Genomic DNA, 14,686 nt, shown 5'->3' with positions numbered 1-14,686 from the left:
CTGATGATTACATCAAGCAAGACATGAGCCAAACCTATCCTCATCCTAGCCAACATGGAAGTGTGCACTTACATGTATTTGTGAGAGTTGGATGACGCTGTCTGTAGCTGGTCTCTTGCAGCCGGACCAAATTGACAGGTCTTTATGCCTGTGGTATGGCCCACCTGAAATGGCAATAAGAAATGACAATAAATCTCTCCTGCTACAGCTTCATGGCTCACTGTCTTGTTTTACACTCTGCAGGAACCCCAGAACTATCACAGTGGGAAAATAATAAAAAAAAAAAAGCCCAAACCCAGAAAACCAAGAGTAGTGAAATTATTAGTAGGAAAGATGAATCTGACTAAGGAGTTTTTAATACCTCTTTTTACAAGCCATCAATTTGGCAGAAGTGAGATAATTACTGCAGGCATGGATACGGTGATTTCAGAAGTAATTTAAGAAAAATCGTTTGATCTTGCACCAAAGCGTTGCTATAATGAGTTCTCCCCATGGGTTTGCTGTGGGGACAGTGAGAAAAGCCTGATGGATAATAATATCTTAAACTACCAACAGAATTATCTCTTCTGCCTTTTATATGACTAATCTCTCCTCTATTAGTTTTAATACTCAGCCTTATAAACAACAACAGTAATCAGAGCAATAGGTATATGGGCATTTAATATCAGTATTTTTCATTCAAAACAGATGAGGGCACATTACCTGGAAGCTGGAAGGCTTCAGCTAAGGATAAATAAGCAAAATCACTGTGAGTACTTTGCAAGAATGTTACCCAACAAAATGCAGCCTAAACGAGGTACTTGTAGCAACATGATGTTCTCAAACTGCAGGTAAAGAATGTTCACCAGCAGTCTGGATGACTTTTTCCCTGTATTCTTAATTGTTTGTTTAAAACCAATAATATAAATAGACAGGAAGAAATATGCTAGCAACTGAAATTCTTTAAGTATGGGATTGCACAGATGATACAACCTTTACAAAAGGCAAGCAGATCAAACATTTTGCCTTTCCAGGTCAGAACAACTCAGTTCACCTGCGCCAAGCATTGCATGACGTTCTGTCAACAGCATCAGTATTTCAGAGAAAGGGAAAAAATAAGCCCAGAGAAGTCAGTCCTCTGGAAAACTGTGCATGTATCTTCAAACATTCAGAGCAGTGTGCAAACATTCTGTGCAAGAGCAGTACCAAAACCTGCCTCTGATTTCTATTTGGCACAAGTGTGATAAACCACTCAAGTGAGTGAAATGCCATTTATTCCCACAAATATAAACCAACCACATATGCACATTTGAGCAAATACTTGAGCCCTTACAGGGTTTTTCTTGAAAGATGGGGCAATTTGGGATTCAAATAAATTGCTCAGATTTGATAGAGCTGCCTGCAGGTTACACCAGAGGGGAGCAGAGAGTAGCCTCTGTCCAAAGGGGCACAAAGACTGACTGATAACATTTTGTTAACCATCCAAGCACAGGAGGTGTAACACAGGAGCATAAAACCAGGTCAGAGGCTTGCTGATGGCTGTGGATTAGGAGTGTATCCCCCTCCAGCTCCCCCCACTGCAAAATCTCTCTTCCATTCCCGCAGTGAAACAGCTAAATATCTAATATATGTCTGTTGGAATGATTTTTTTCAGACCTCCGTGTTTTGTAAGCTGGTGAATTAATCAGCACGATCAACTCCTGTATGAACTGGGACACAGTTACTGAGTGATTCCTACCAAAGGTGACTTTTTCCAGGAATCCAACAGGACGGACCTGTTGTCTGCAGACCTACAGCACAGCAGAGCACGGGTGAAGACACCGTGCAGCCCTCGCCGAGCTCCAGCTCCAAGTCGCGTCCTGGTCAACAGCGAGGTTCCTTCTGCCCTTCCTGGAAGCTGGATTAAGCCTCTAAATGCCATACATTTTCAAACATCCCGTGGAGGCTGTGTTTGCTCTGAAACCACAGCGAAGTAAATGCAAAAGTCTATTAATATTTAACATCAGCCTGTAAAAACTGGGAAGTCAGAGTCAGGACAGCTGGTACAAGTTTAATTCACATCATCATTTCAAAATGAAAATGCAGAATGGGACAGAATATCACATCTTTGTGTTAAGAATCTGTTTTCTTTAACATCCAGTTTTGTTATTTCTGTGCCTACACCTGCTAACTAGCCATGAAAAATATTTTGCATTTATACAATTTTCTATTTGCTCTTCCTATCCAGTAGTACTGGTCATGTTTAAAGAAATCAAAATTGGGGAAAAAAAAAAAAAGGTCAGAGAAAAAAAAAAAAAAAAGACAGAATAGTCTAGTTAAAAGAAAAACAAATACAAATATTGTGCTTGTGGACTGTATTTGGGGTTGGCCAGAAGTCTAAGGTCTTGATAGATGGTTCTCAGCGCACAGAGTTTTATTGCTGGTACACAGCACACTTTGTTTCTTTTGTTTCACCGAACCTGCCAACTTTTGAAATTAGTGACACGGGCATTCAAAATGGGTGACAAGCAGTCAGCCTCGGGTATACATATTCATACCCCAGCAGTAAACGATGGCAGGAGGTTTGAGACGCAGTAAAAGTTCAGTCATTGCTCCAGCCCAACTTTAACGTGATGCTGGTTTCGTAAGCACTTCTGCTGTGAAAGCAGGAGCGCCTCTTGGATAGCACACAAGGGACGCATCATTTAGAGAAATGTTTCTCTGCCTGAACCAGAAATCCAGATCTGCTCAGTTCATTTAAAATATATTATTTTTCCCCTAGAATAAATGAATAAGCAGTTCCTTTTGTGGTTTTCCCAGTGCTTGGTGACTCGCCATTACTCCTCCAGCCGAAAAGGATCAGACGATCCTACGAACAGATGCGTCCCTCCTCCCCTGCCCCACACTCTCCCTCTCCGTCTGGAAAAGAAAGGTGACAGGCCTAGAAGAGGCTGTAAATCTCACGCGGGTACGCGTTTGCACTGAAAAAGCATCGAGGAAACGAGTTAAAAAGCGAAGAGTCCTAGCAATAAATAATATGTTTGGCTTGTGAATTTTCTTTCCCAACGAGCTTTCAGCGATGTTTAACGCGCTCCTGGCCCGGCCGGCCCCGCGTTTGGGCGCTGCGGGGGGCGCAGCGTGGGGCCAGCCCCCGCGGCCGCCCCGTCGGGGCTCGCCGCCGCCGCCGCCCGGCCCCGCAGCCCCGGAGCTGCTCGGGGGGGGCGCGGAGCGGCCCGGGCCCGACGGCAGCGCGCGGGGCGGGGGCGGCAGAGGGGAAAGCCGGGCTGCGGGCGGCGGGCGGCAGGTGAGTGCGGGGCTGGGGCAGCTCGGGGGGCGGCTCCGCCCGCGGGGCGGCGGCGGGGTCGGCACGGAGGGGGGCTGCCCCCCTTCCCGGCCGGGGCTCGGCTCCGCACCCGGGGCCGCCCCCTGCCTGCCCCGGCGGCGGCGGCGGCGGCGGTGGGGCGATGGCGGGGCGGCGGCGGCGGCTGCTGGTGCTGCTGCCGCTGCGCTGCCTCCTGCTGGGGCTGCTGGGCGGCGGCGGCGGCGGGCAGCCCGGCGGCGGGGAGTACTGCCACGGCTGGGTGGACGGGCAGGGCGGCTACCACGAGGGTTTCCAGTGCCCCGAGGGCTTCGACACGGCGGCCGCCACCATCTGCTGCGGCTCCTGCGCGCTGCGCTACTGCTGCGCCGCCGCCGAGGCGCGCCTGGAGCAGGGCGGCTGCACCAACGACCGGCAGACCCCGGACCCGGGAGTCACCGCCCGTGAGTGCCCGCACCGAGGGGCTCGGGGCGGGCTGGGGACGGACCCCCGGGGGCAACCTGGCCCGGCCCGGCCCGGTCCGGAGGCTCCAGGTGCGGTGGGGCCGGGGGGGCTCCGGGAGCGGCCCCCTCCGGGTGCCCGAGGCTGTGCCTCGACGGGTCCAGCGCGGGACCACGCCTGTGGCCACCTCACGGCGTGTAACAGCACCTGGGGCACCCGAGCCTGGTTACCACAGGCAGCTACACCGCCAGCCCCAATTTTGGGGTCTGAGGGGGTGGGAGAGGGGTGGGAGTCTGTGAAACCTTAATAGCCGTGTGGCAAACGGAGTCTACTGTCGTAACTGCTAACACCGTCAACAGAGAGAACTTCTGCCTCGTGGCCCTAGGGTATAAACTTTAATTTAGTTCTAATGAGAGCGGTCAGGAGCTCTGCGAGGCTCAGTGTCTAGCGGGACTGAGCCAATGATGTGGGGCTCCATAAGCTCTTATTTCTAAGTAAGAGCACGGTTATTTCTACAGGCTAACACGCACGGCTTTTCCTCTTCTTTCTTCCCCCAGAGCCCATCTACGTGCCGTTCCTCATAGTCGGATCAATATTTGTCGCCTTCATTATCGTGGGCTCTCTGGTGGCGGTTTATTGCTGCACCTGTTTAAGACCTAAGCAGCCTTCACAGCCAATACGCTTCTCTCTCCGGAGCTACCAGACCGAGACTCTTCCCATGATCCTGGCCTCAACCAGCTTCAGGACGCCGTCGAGGCAGTCAAGCACGGCCACCAGTTCCAGTTCGGCCAGCGGGTCGGTTCGCAGGTTCTCCTTCGCCCGGGCAGAGCCGGGCTGCCTCGTGGCATCGCCACCACCGCCTTACACATCAGGCTGCTTCCAGCCAGCCCACGCCGCCCACCTGAACCAGCCGCCGGGATTTCTGGTGTCACCGCCATACTTTGGGTACCCGCTGCAGCCGGAGCCTGCCCTAGCTGGGAAGAGCTGCTCTGATTTCGGCCAGAGCTGAAAGGAGTCGCCATGGGATAATGCAGCCCTAGGGAGCACAAGGACTGCTGCCATGGGTGTCATACGCTGACATGCTCTGCAATGCCAGAAGTTAGAACCATTCCCGTGGGTGAGCTGCCCTTGAAAAGTGCAAGATTTCAGAAACCCAGCCTTTGGTACTTTCCTGAGCTTGGATTGCAGTGACAAATGAATTATAAAATGTTCCAGCCTTAGTTCGACTGCTCTGATAGTTCAGTCTAATGCGTTCAGAATATATTCAGAGACAAATGGAAAAAAAATTGGGATAAAGTTACTCATTTCATGGAACTATAAATGATGCTTTAACCCTAAATGATATTAACCTAGTTAACAAACTGGCTGTATTCCACGGACCCAATAATCAGAATAGTGCTATAAAGCAGCAGTCAGGCTGAGAAGTAACAGAGAAGTAACATGTACTAAACCGAAGAGTTTGTGGATCCTGAAACAGCTGACTGCTTCCACTTCCACGAGCAATGAAAGTAAGAGGAGGTATTTTACTATAGATACGGAAGCGCGTGGGATTTTTTAAATACAGATAATATACCTGAACTTACACTGCATATTTGTATTAGTTAACTTTAACTAAGATAAAAATAGTATGAATTAGGCTAGTTGAAAACATGCCAATCCCAAGCAGCCGAATAATTATGTATGAGAAAGGCAGAATGTATTCAATAATATTGCTAATAACTTCTCAGCATAAAATTGTAAAATTGGCATTGTATTGAAGCCTTCTTCGGAAGGAAGTATTTATTGTTGGCCTCTTGCTCAGCAACACGTCTAAGCTGGACAAACTGATCTTAAAGTCCTATTTGTAAAATTAGCCATGTATAAAATGTAAAGACAGGCTTGTAATTTAAAATGTATTTACGACATTGACAACACTAATTATTTAGTAGTCACATCAAAAAAATGTATCAATAAACTGTGGTTGGAATCGAGTGTCACCTGTATGTCTTTGTGGAGATGCTGTTCAATGAGCAAATTTTCACTTTTCTGGTGTAACTATACTGCATTGTTTCCTGTTAAAAACAGTAAATTTTGCTTTTGTAAATGATTTACATCTTTAACTGTGCACCTGCTGTGCGGATTTAATATAATGTAAATTTCTCTATATAGCTAGCTAATAAATTAATTAATATCTTTTTATATGTAACTTGAAACTTAATGTGGTTAAAACCACACTAATTAGTTGGGAATTTTAATCTAAAACATCCTGCCGTAGGAACAAATTTTGTTTGCCCTTTTACATTCCTTCATCCAAATAAGCCAACAGACCAAATGGAAGAAGAAAAAAGGCATCTAAAACAAACACATGCAGCAAGCAAATGGAAAATACACAAGAAAAACGTGCAGTCATTAAAGGGCTTCCCTTTAGACTTATTGTTGTGAATAAATGCAGTCATTCTGTGTGGCAGATTCTGTGATACCAGAGGATCAATTTTCCTATTTTATGAGCCCAAAACACCCTGCGTATACGATTTATTGAAGTATGTTATAGCTGGCCTATTTTACAAGTATTAGCATATCAATGAGTATTAACATTGTAGCACTTCTAGTCTGAATTATGACATATTTCACTTTGTATTTTAGAAAAAATTAGTTCTTAAGAGTAATTTCTTTTTTCTTAGCAAATATCTAGCAATCTGTATCTTACCATTTATGGAAAAACATTTTGAAAAAAAGATTGTGTTTTTTTATTGCATAATTAATGTTACAATCCAATAGACATTATTGCTGGAGATGCTAAGGAAAAGACAACTTAATTTCCATATAATGATGCTTTAAGTAATAGGTTTTGACTTGTTTATTGTAACTGCTAATTGTAAACTAAAACAACAATACACAATGGTGTATATGTTTTATGACATATAACAACAACATAATAATAATCTGTAAGTAGCTGTCAGATACTTGACAAACTACTTGAAAAGTGCTTGCCATTCTTTTTAGAAGCAATCTTCAAGAAAGGGAGCAGGTAAAGTTTTGCCCACCTTTTTAGATGTTTTGTAGGGATCTGTTCTGGTTCCACTGTGCATTTGAGGTACTATGGGTCTGTTCAAGAAATACCTTTCTGGAAAACTTACCCTCAGAATCCAATATTCCAGTAGGTGTCATCTGTGTTGTTTGGAAGCATCCTGCGTGATATACTGGTCATTCACATATACAGCAGAAATAGATATTAAACTATGCTAATTAAAGTATGGTTTACAAATGTATAATAAATCCTTGGTGGAAATATTTTTCATCTAGTAAATCAAGGCAAAACAGATACTACAGCTGGAAGCATAAACTTGATCGATTTTGGCTAGGAAGGAACAATTTTATTTCCCTTTAAGCACTAATTTGTCATCAGTACCATTGACATGGGTAATGGATAGCTGAAATTCTGTGTTTTCCTCAAAGATGCATTGTACACACTGAGAAACTGAGTTTGACAGTCATTGACTACTACAATTTATTAGCGTACACTAAAGATGCAAGGTTTCGTAATAGTTGCAGCAGACTCTAAAAAAGTCAAATTTCTTGATGTATTAACATAGGGAATGATTTTTGCTGCACTTGAATTCAGTCTTACAAATTTTTGGGATTATTCAGCCCAAGTAAAGGCTGTAAAGTTTGCTGTGTGTTGTGGAATTCAACCTAGCAGCAAAGACCTGTCTGAGCTACTTACCTCCCTTCCTCCTCTCATGCCGCATAATGTCTTTGACCTCATAAAAATGCTTGAAAAACTTGACACACAGGAATAATTCCTCCGAATCAGACTTAAAAGTTTATGGAGTGCTAAGGACTTTAAAGATTGGTGGCCAGAGCGCAACAAATCTTGCAGACAGGGGGTTGAGACTGTGGGAGCGATCAGCTGAAGTTGAAATAGCTGTACCGGATCACCTGTATGCCAGGTGAGGTGGGGATTGTGCTGTGCAAATAGATTGGCCTTGAAGAATTGTAAATTACTGTTAATGGAGCTAGTGACAGTGACTTATATAGCTGAAGGGACAGGAAAGGAATTGGCAAGAATACAGACCCAAGAATGAAATGGTCATTGCCCAGGCTCATCGCTTCCGACACGGATTTAGGCTCCAGCTTAAAGTCTGAACTTCCTTCCTAATAAAAAGGACCTTATGGCATGGATGCTCCTATGATTTATTCTGATACACAATTTTAAGACTAATGAAACAGTTTGAAGGGTTCATATATGCTTGAACTGAAAAGAACATTTATACAGTACTCGCTGAACTGCTATGCCTTTTTTTTTTTTTTTTTTTAAACAGAGCAGGTTTAATTTTTTCATTTGTAATCGTGGAGCTATTTCATATTCTACTAGAGTGACAGCAATCTAAGATATATCAAAATGAAAGAAGAATCACACTCAGGAAACTGATTATTGTCATTCACACACATTATGCACAAAGTGCTTTGATTACGATTAGCTGGTAATTGCATGTATAAAAACCACACCTTCTATGGGCAAAGAATAATGAATAGTGACATGAATTAGATCAGCCCTTCATTTTGTTTTCCTATACTAAGGGTTTTTTAACCACATATCTCCAAAATGTATCAAAACCCTTTGGTGCCAAGGAAAACATGACGTGTGCTGGCAGGAATTTCTGAAGGATTTATTTGGAGCTAGGTAAGCAGTATAGCAAAAATGGCTAGGTAAACTAACAGACTGCTTGTAACACTAGTCCCCCAGGAATTTAATAAGATGATATGACAATTTAAAAATGATTTCATTGCTGCTATTAAAGCTTGACAGTAAAGATACGGAATCAATCCTTGGCACTGTTTTTCCTTGTATTGTGATGTGTTGTGCAGGCTAAACAGAATGACGCAGAACAGACCTGCTTTTGAGGGGGCTGCTGCTCTGCAACGTTCATACAAAGTTTTTGATTTGCAATTACATTGAGGCTGCAATTCCACAATATGCTGTCTTCACTCATGGAGCTAGAAAGAAATGCCTTTCTCTTTTCATTCTCTCCAACTTGTGAATTCAGGGGACTGTAGTGTAAGTCAGGTTGGTGAAATGATTTTGCTTACAACTAACATTTTCCATAAGAAAAGAGGGTAGGGATTTGAAAGGGTAGCTGTATCATTATAAGGATTATAACCTGATTAATTTTAATGGCTTTATGACTGTCAGCATAGTAGAGAAGTTGACATACCGTGAGGTGGAATCTCCTTAAGCCAGCTCCAGCATTTAAGACTGGCATCATGAAACAGCTTAAAAGATGCATCCTTTATTGAGCCTCGGAACACAAAATCTACAAGAAATTAATTGCCTAGTGTATAAAAAGAATCAGTCATCTATCTACAACCCAAACACAATTTAGGGTTGGCTATATTGGTATTTATTGAGTGGGTAGGCACTGTTAGGGAAAAGAAGTATCTGCTACTATTGTAGCCATGGGATACAGTGTCCATCACTGTCATATGAAAAATGAGATGATGTTCCCTTATTCCCACTCTACCACTTTTGTACTGCATAATTTTCTTTCAAAATACAGCATCACCACCAGAAGTATCTTAGGGCTCTGCTGCAAATCACTAAATTGCAGGCTCCCATACTCCTTTTTTGCTTGTTTGCTTTAACGCCTCTCTGGACTTCACATGAGAAGAGAACAAGACATTTGAAAATAACTATAAAAAAATCAAAACATTTTTCTATTCTTCTTTTTGGTTTACCAAAGTAACATGAGTAGTCTCTGATACATAATACTATTTCTGAAATGTCCTATTTTAGAAAAATTAAAAACAAGAATAATGGCATATGTGTTTTCTTCTTTGAAAGCAATCCCTAGCATTTGCAACCAATCACTTCAGCTACGAGTTTTCATTTAATGGCAAAGTTTATTCATGTTTTTTTTTTTTTTTAACAATTAAAAGACAAAACATTTAAAATTTGCAGTTCAAAACATGCACATTCACCAAATGCCAAGTGACATGTAACACTGCATAGAACTGAATGTGTTACTAAAAGAGAATAACTATTTATAAAACACAGTGCATTTAACATCCAGTTAAAACTAAACCTGAGAAACTACCATAAACACCGACTCAAAAAGTCTTCATTCATGCAGCTTCATAAGTTCCACAACAGTTTCAGCAGTAATGGCTTAGTGGGGCTGTAAAACCTCACTTTACCTTGAATGCAAATTTTGCTTGTACATAGTGACTGCTTTCTGCAGCGGTTCATACATATCAAACACTGAAAATCTTAATGAAAAATTAAGTTGAAGTAGAAAAACAACATTAGTGCATTTATGGCTTCTATTCTACAATAAAGAAACACCATAAAATATGATTTAAAAAAAAATATTATTCTGGTTGCAGCTTTGCAGTTACAAATCACTCAATATACGGAAATGCTTTTATTTAAGCAATCTTCCAAAAGTCCCAACCCTCCAAAGTGCCCGGCTTTGCACATCGTTACTCAGCTGAGCAGTCCTTATACTTACAAACAGTCCAATTGAAGCCTATGTGAGTAACGGTTTGCATAAGCAGGAACCAGGTTTGGAATGCTAAAATATTCCTTTGTTTAATGAAGATCTATTGGTTAACAGCGAACAAACTGGGGGAGCGAGGGCAGAGGGGGGAAGGAGAAACTCATTTGTTGAGTTTTGCTACCAATGAAAACATCCAGTACCAAGAAAGTTGAATTGACAAAAACTCATTTGCTTACAGAGTGCTAGCTTCTGGCTATATTATGAGGAGACTTTTAACAAAGGCATTAAAAAACAGGAAGAGCAACAACCATGCATTGCCTCCGAACACTGAAAAATATCACCTCATGCAGACAGAATGATAAATTCATCAGAACTACAAGTGCTTTTACGCAACATGGAAGAAAAAAGGGAAACAACATCTTTCCTTAAATTTAACACATACTCCAAGTTACTAATCATTCAAGATGAAGTTAAACATAATGAAAATGTCCTAAGATACTTTATACGCATCCTTGTAACATAGGGAATTTTATGGATGTATGTTGACATATAGGAATCTTCAGCTATCTCTCAGTGTTTCAAAATACTTTATTTATTTTATACAAATAGAATGATGTTCAAGTATAAATCTGTTGAAACTGCCTTGCAAAAATAAGTGTAAAATTAGGAATTGGCAAGAAAATTTTCCAAATACAAATTATCAATAGGTTTGTTAAAATTGTTTCCTGTTACTCTTTTGAATCACTCATACACACACATATATATATATTTAAAAATAATTAAGCAACAGTATTTATAGAAGATATCTGATTTCTAAGTGGCACTGCTTCAACTTTTTGATGTTTAATTTTTAATACTAACTTGCAATTACACAGTGCACATGAAACAGATGGAAAATTCCATGTGAATTCTGTATTTAATACAAATTTGAATTTTTAAACAATAAGAACAAATGCATTCTTATAAGTATTTTTGCCTAAACTGTTTTTTCTTTCAATAAACATCTGCACAATCCCCTTACTTTAACAAAGATATGATTTATGAACCAGATGATAATAGATTATATTACTGTGTACTTAACAAGAAAATAAAGTGCATATTGTATACCTGACCTGATTTAAAAAATGTGCACACATAGCTAGGATGATTTTATATTTTAAAATTAAGTTGCTTACAAAAATCAAAAAATTAAGGTGTTTACAAAAATCAAAAAACACGGTTAGAATTGCCACATTGTCTTTTTACTATTTCCATGAAGCGGTATCTTCCTATCACTAATCACCAGACAATAAATAACATATGTCTTGTGGAAAAAGTAAAGAGACAAGGGGAAAAAAAAAATAATGAAAAATGTACTTTGTGAAATACTACTTTCAGTTCTATAAAGATGTAAAGATGAAACATTGTGATAAATTTACACTACCTTAAAAAAATAATCACCATCTAAATTAGAACTGTTTTCATTTTTAATATATATAGAGTCATTTTCAACAAACTTTTACAACTGGGAGATGCTTTTTTTTTTTTTTTTTTAAATAATGTGCGTTCCTGTAATTTTGTCACAATACATTACAATGGATTTCTAGTCCTCATGTAATTTCTGTAAAATCAGTAAATAAATCATTTAGAACAGAAAAATAATATAAAAATTAGCCAGAAAGAGAGTATTTATGGATTGGACCATTTTATGAGTTAAGTACACTGAAGGATTACAAAAGAACAACAGTGTCATGGTTAATTTCAGAAATGTTTTGAAGTTGGTCATTGTCCCTTCGATGACAGAAAATAGGGAACCCCATTTTAGGAAAGGGCCATGCCCCCAAATTTTTTCTTGCCTTAGGTCAAGTGATTTGCCCCTCCCATATTGATCCATCTATTTATCTATGCCTGAAATGGCTTTTCTGAAGGCAGTTCTTGTCTGCATGACTGACTGGCAGTACTGTTTCTAGTGGGATACGTCCCCTTTGTCCCTATGTCTTCTGTTTTCTCTTCTGTTTAGAGATCACTCCGGGAAAGCGAGAGGAAGACATTGCATAACATGCATATGAAATGCAGACTGCCTTCCCATTGATACGCCTTCCTAAATATGTACTTTCATATAGTGTCTTTTGTTGGGGTTTTCATGTATATTTGTAAGCTTCTCCAAGAATGGAGCACAAGAAAGTTGGACGGTGCACTAACATTACATGTCAAGTGTTTAGTTTGTGGAAAGGCAAAGAGCTAAAATCACCTTTAGTAAATGGTTTTATAAAAATTAGTAAGACTGATCAAGGAAGGTTTAAAAAAGATGTGAATGTAGGACCTGTTACTTTTAAGTTGAAACTGGATGAGTTGGAGAGCAAAGAGGAAACTCTTAATCTAGCAGATCACTAAGGATGTCATTGTTCTGCTTTTCCATCTAGCTGATCTCCATTCAACGAAAAAACTGTCATTTCCACATAATACACTGAAATTTAATTAAAAATAAAAACATCTGTTACTACAGAATAATGTATTCTAGATGCAATTACGGTGGCTTTTAAAATCAGAATTGAACATGGACTAAACAGCTACAAGATTTAACTAACTTCTTAAATTAAAACGTAGCTTTCTCTTATTTGAAACCTGATGGTCATTGGGTGGTAAGCTGAGAAATACCAACTTTTACTACTTAAGAACATTATCATCACCATTTTCCTAGTAATAGATTTTTAATTTACACCCCCCCCCCCTTTTTAAATAAAAAACATAAGTATTTTTTTCTGCAGTCACTATCCTTCTCTTTTTAATTAAAGGTGAGTATATAGGTATTCTGCTTGACCATTAAGTTCTAAAGAGGCTGCTGCAATGTAATTCACATCTTTATAGGAAGTGACTTCAGTGCAAATAAAACAGTACATATCACACAACTGAAGGGCATGGTTTGCTCTGTTTCAATGTAAGCATTACTTTAGTATAAAAATGTTGAAAATGTAATTAAATTTAAAAAGTAAATTAAAACAAACTTTCTTTTGAACTTACAGTATAAGCAGATACAATTATCAAACTAAGCATTGCAAAAATAATTCAAGTTTGACGAAGGGAAGTAAGGCAGAGCAATTCTTTAAAATTTGAACAAAAACAACGTGCACTCAATTTTACAAGGTGGTATCCATTTTCAACATATGCACTATTGAATGAAAATAAGGGAAAAGATTCTATAAGGCCAAGGGTGCAATACTTGCAGTTTTGAAAGCAAATGCCATCAAGGCCACACAAATTAGACTCACTGCACAGTAAATCTTTCTTCTTGAGTACAGAGACTCAAGGCATGCAGTTCTGAAATCAGGACTGGAGTTCGTTTCCTTTCAAATTATTTCTGACAACAGAAAACATTTATGGAACTTCTTTGGCAAACGTTTGTAGGCTAGTTTGACACAAATATCTATAAACATCTTGACTCAAAATCTTTCATAAAGAAGGTGAGTGAACACCATTAAGATACTATTTTTTCAGCACTTGTTGAAATCAAAGGCTTGTTATCAACTGTATTTAAATATATCACCACTTGAAAACCTCCACAGATTATAATGGTCTGTCAATGTAAAGCATGTTTAGCAATCTGACCATTACCTTCCAAGTATATGACCAGTATTGATTCAACTTCATTGTAAAATAAGCAAGCTGGCAAGATACAAGGTAAATTCCAATCTGCTTACAAAGGCTAAGCAAATACTTGTTAAAAAATTTAGAGATGGTGTGTTACAGTATAGTTGCACAGTGCTTATGTCTACTGAATACACAAATCCAAACTTTATGGAATAAGATCATCATAGATCTTAAAATCTCTGATAACTGGGACATGGTTGTAGCTCCCAGCAAAGATCTAGTAGTCTGTCTCACAAAAGTAACTTATGAGGCCTAAATCTTGAGCTGTGTTCCTTCACCATTCCTCAGGCCTTTGTTTTGTGGTATCATATGCTCTTATTACTTCAGACTGGGAAACTATTCCATTTTCATCTTGAGAGAAAGCGTAGCCATCTGCAGATACAAACCAAAATAAAAGTTTTAATTGGATTTCACATAATCTTCAATATTTTGAAGCTTTAACGAAAGGAACTTAACAAAGGTCAATATAGGTGAATAAGTCTCTTTTTAGTTTCTAGTAGGTAGAAAACCTACACTCTTTCTTACATAATTTTGCAATTGTAAAATAGCAAAGTATCTTAGGAATTAATAGAATCCTAACCACAGGCAAAGAATATAGTCTAACTGGGTTTACATTCAAATACAAACATGATCACACACAATGTCACTTTCACAAACACAGTATCTAATACTTACACTCCAAACACGTCTTCCTTTTTTTCAAGGCAGACTGAATTAAAACAACTTAAAGGTGCTTAAAGTTTGAAAAATTAACTGAAAAAAACTATAAAATTTAACAAAAATTATTGACTAATTCATTTGTGAAAGATAATGCTAAGATGTTAAAAAAGTCCTATCCAAAGCTGTGATACAAAATAAAAAGAGA

At 39.7% G+C, this 14,686-nt stretch overlaps 2 protein-coding genes across 4 annotated transcripts in view; one reads left to right on the top strand and one right to left on the bottom strand.

The window, feature by feature from the left end:
• Positions 1 to 3,422: 3,422 nt before the first annotated feature.
• SHISA3 (shisa family member 3) lies at positions 3,423 to 4,727 on the top strand (the record flags this gene model as incomplete). The annotated part of the gene is made up of 2 exons (XM_084286392.1): positions 3,423 to 3,720; positions 4,276 to 4,727. The coding sequence occupies 2 exons, from the start codon at positions 3,423 to 3,425 to the stop codon at positions 4,725 to 4,727; spliced, it is 750 nt and encodes a 249-aa protein (XP_084142518.1).
• Positions 4,728 to 9,589: 4,862 nt separating this feature from the next.
• The window catches only part of ATP8A1 (ATPase phospholipid transporting 8A1), a 110,816-nt gene continuing 105,719 nt past the window's right edge, over positions 9,590 to 14,686 (bottom strand). For all 3 annotated transcript variants that reach the window (XM_084286413.1, XM_084286414.1, XM_084286415.1), the window contains one exon: positions 9,590 to 14,193. In XM_084286413.1, the coding sequence (XP_084142539.1) occupies positions 14,096 to 14,193 (98 nt within the window). In that variant the 3' untranslated portion in view covers positions 9,590 to 14,095. The remainder of the gene's footprint in view (positions 14,194 to 14,686) is intronic.

Source organism: Netta rufina, assembly GCF_964035555.1.
Source record: "Netta rufina genome assembly, chromosome: 4".
NCBI lineage: Eukaryota > Metazoa > Chordata > Aves > Anseriformes > Anatidae > Netta > Netta rufina.
Note: the sequence above shows the minus strand (reverse complement) of the source record. Positions and strands in the feature narration are given on the sequence as shown.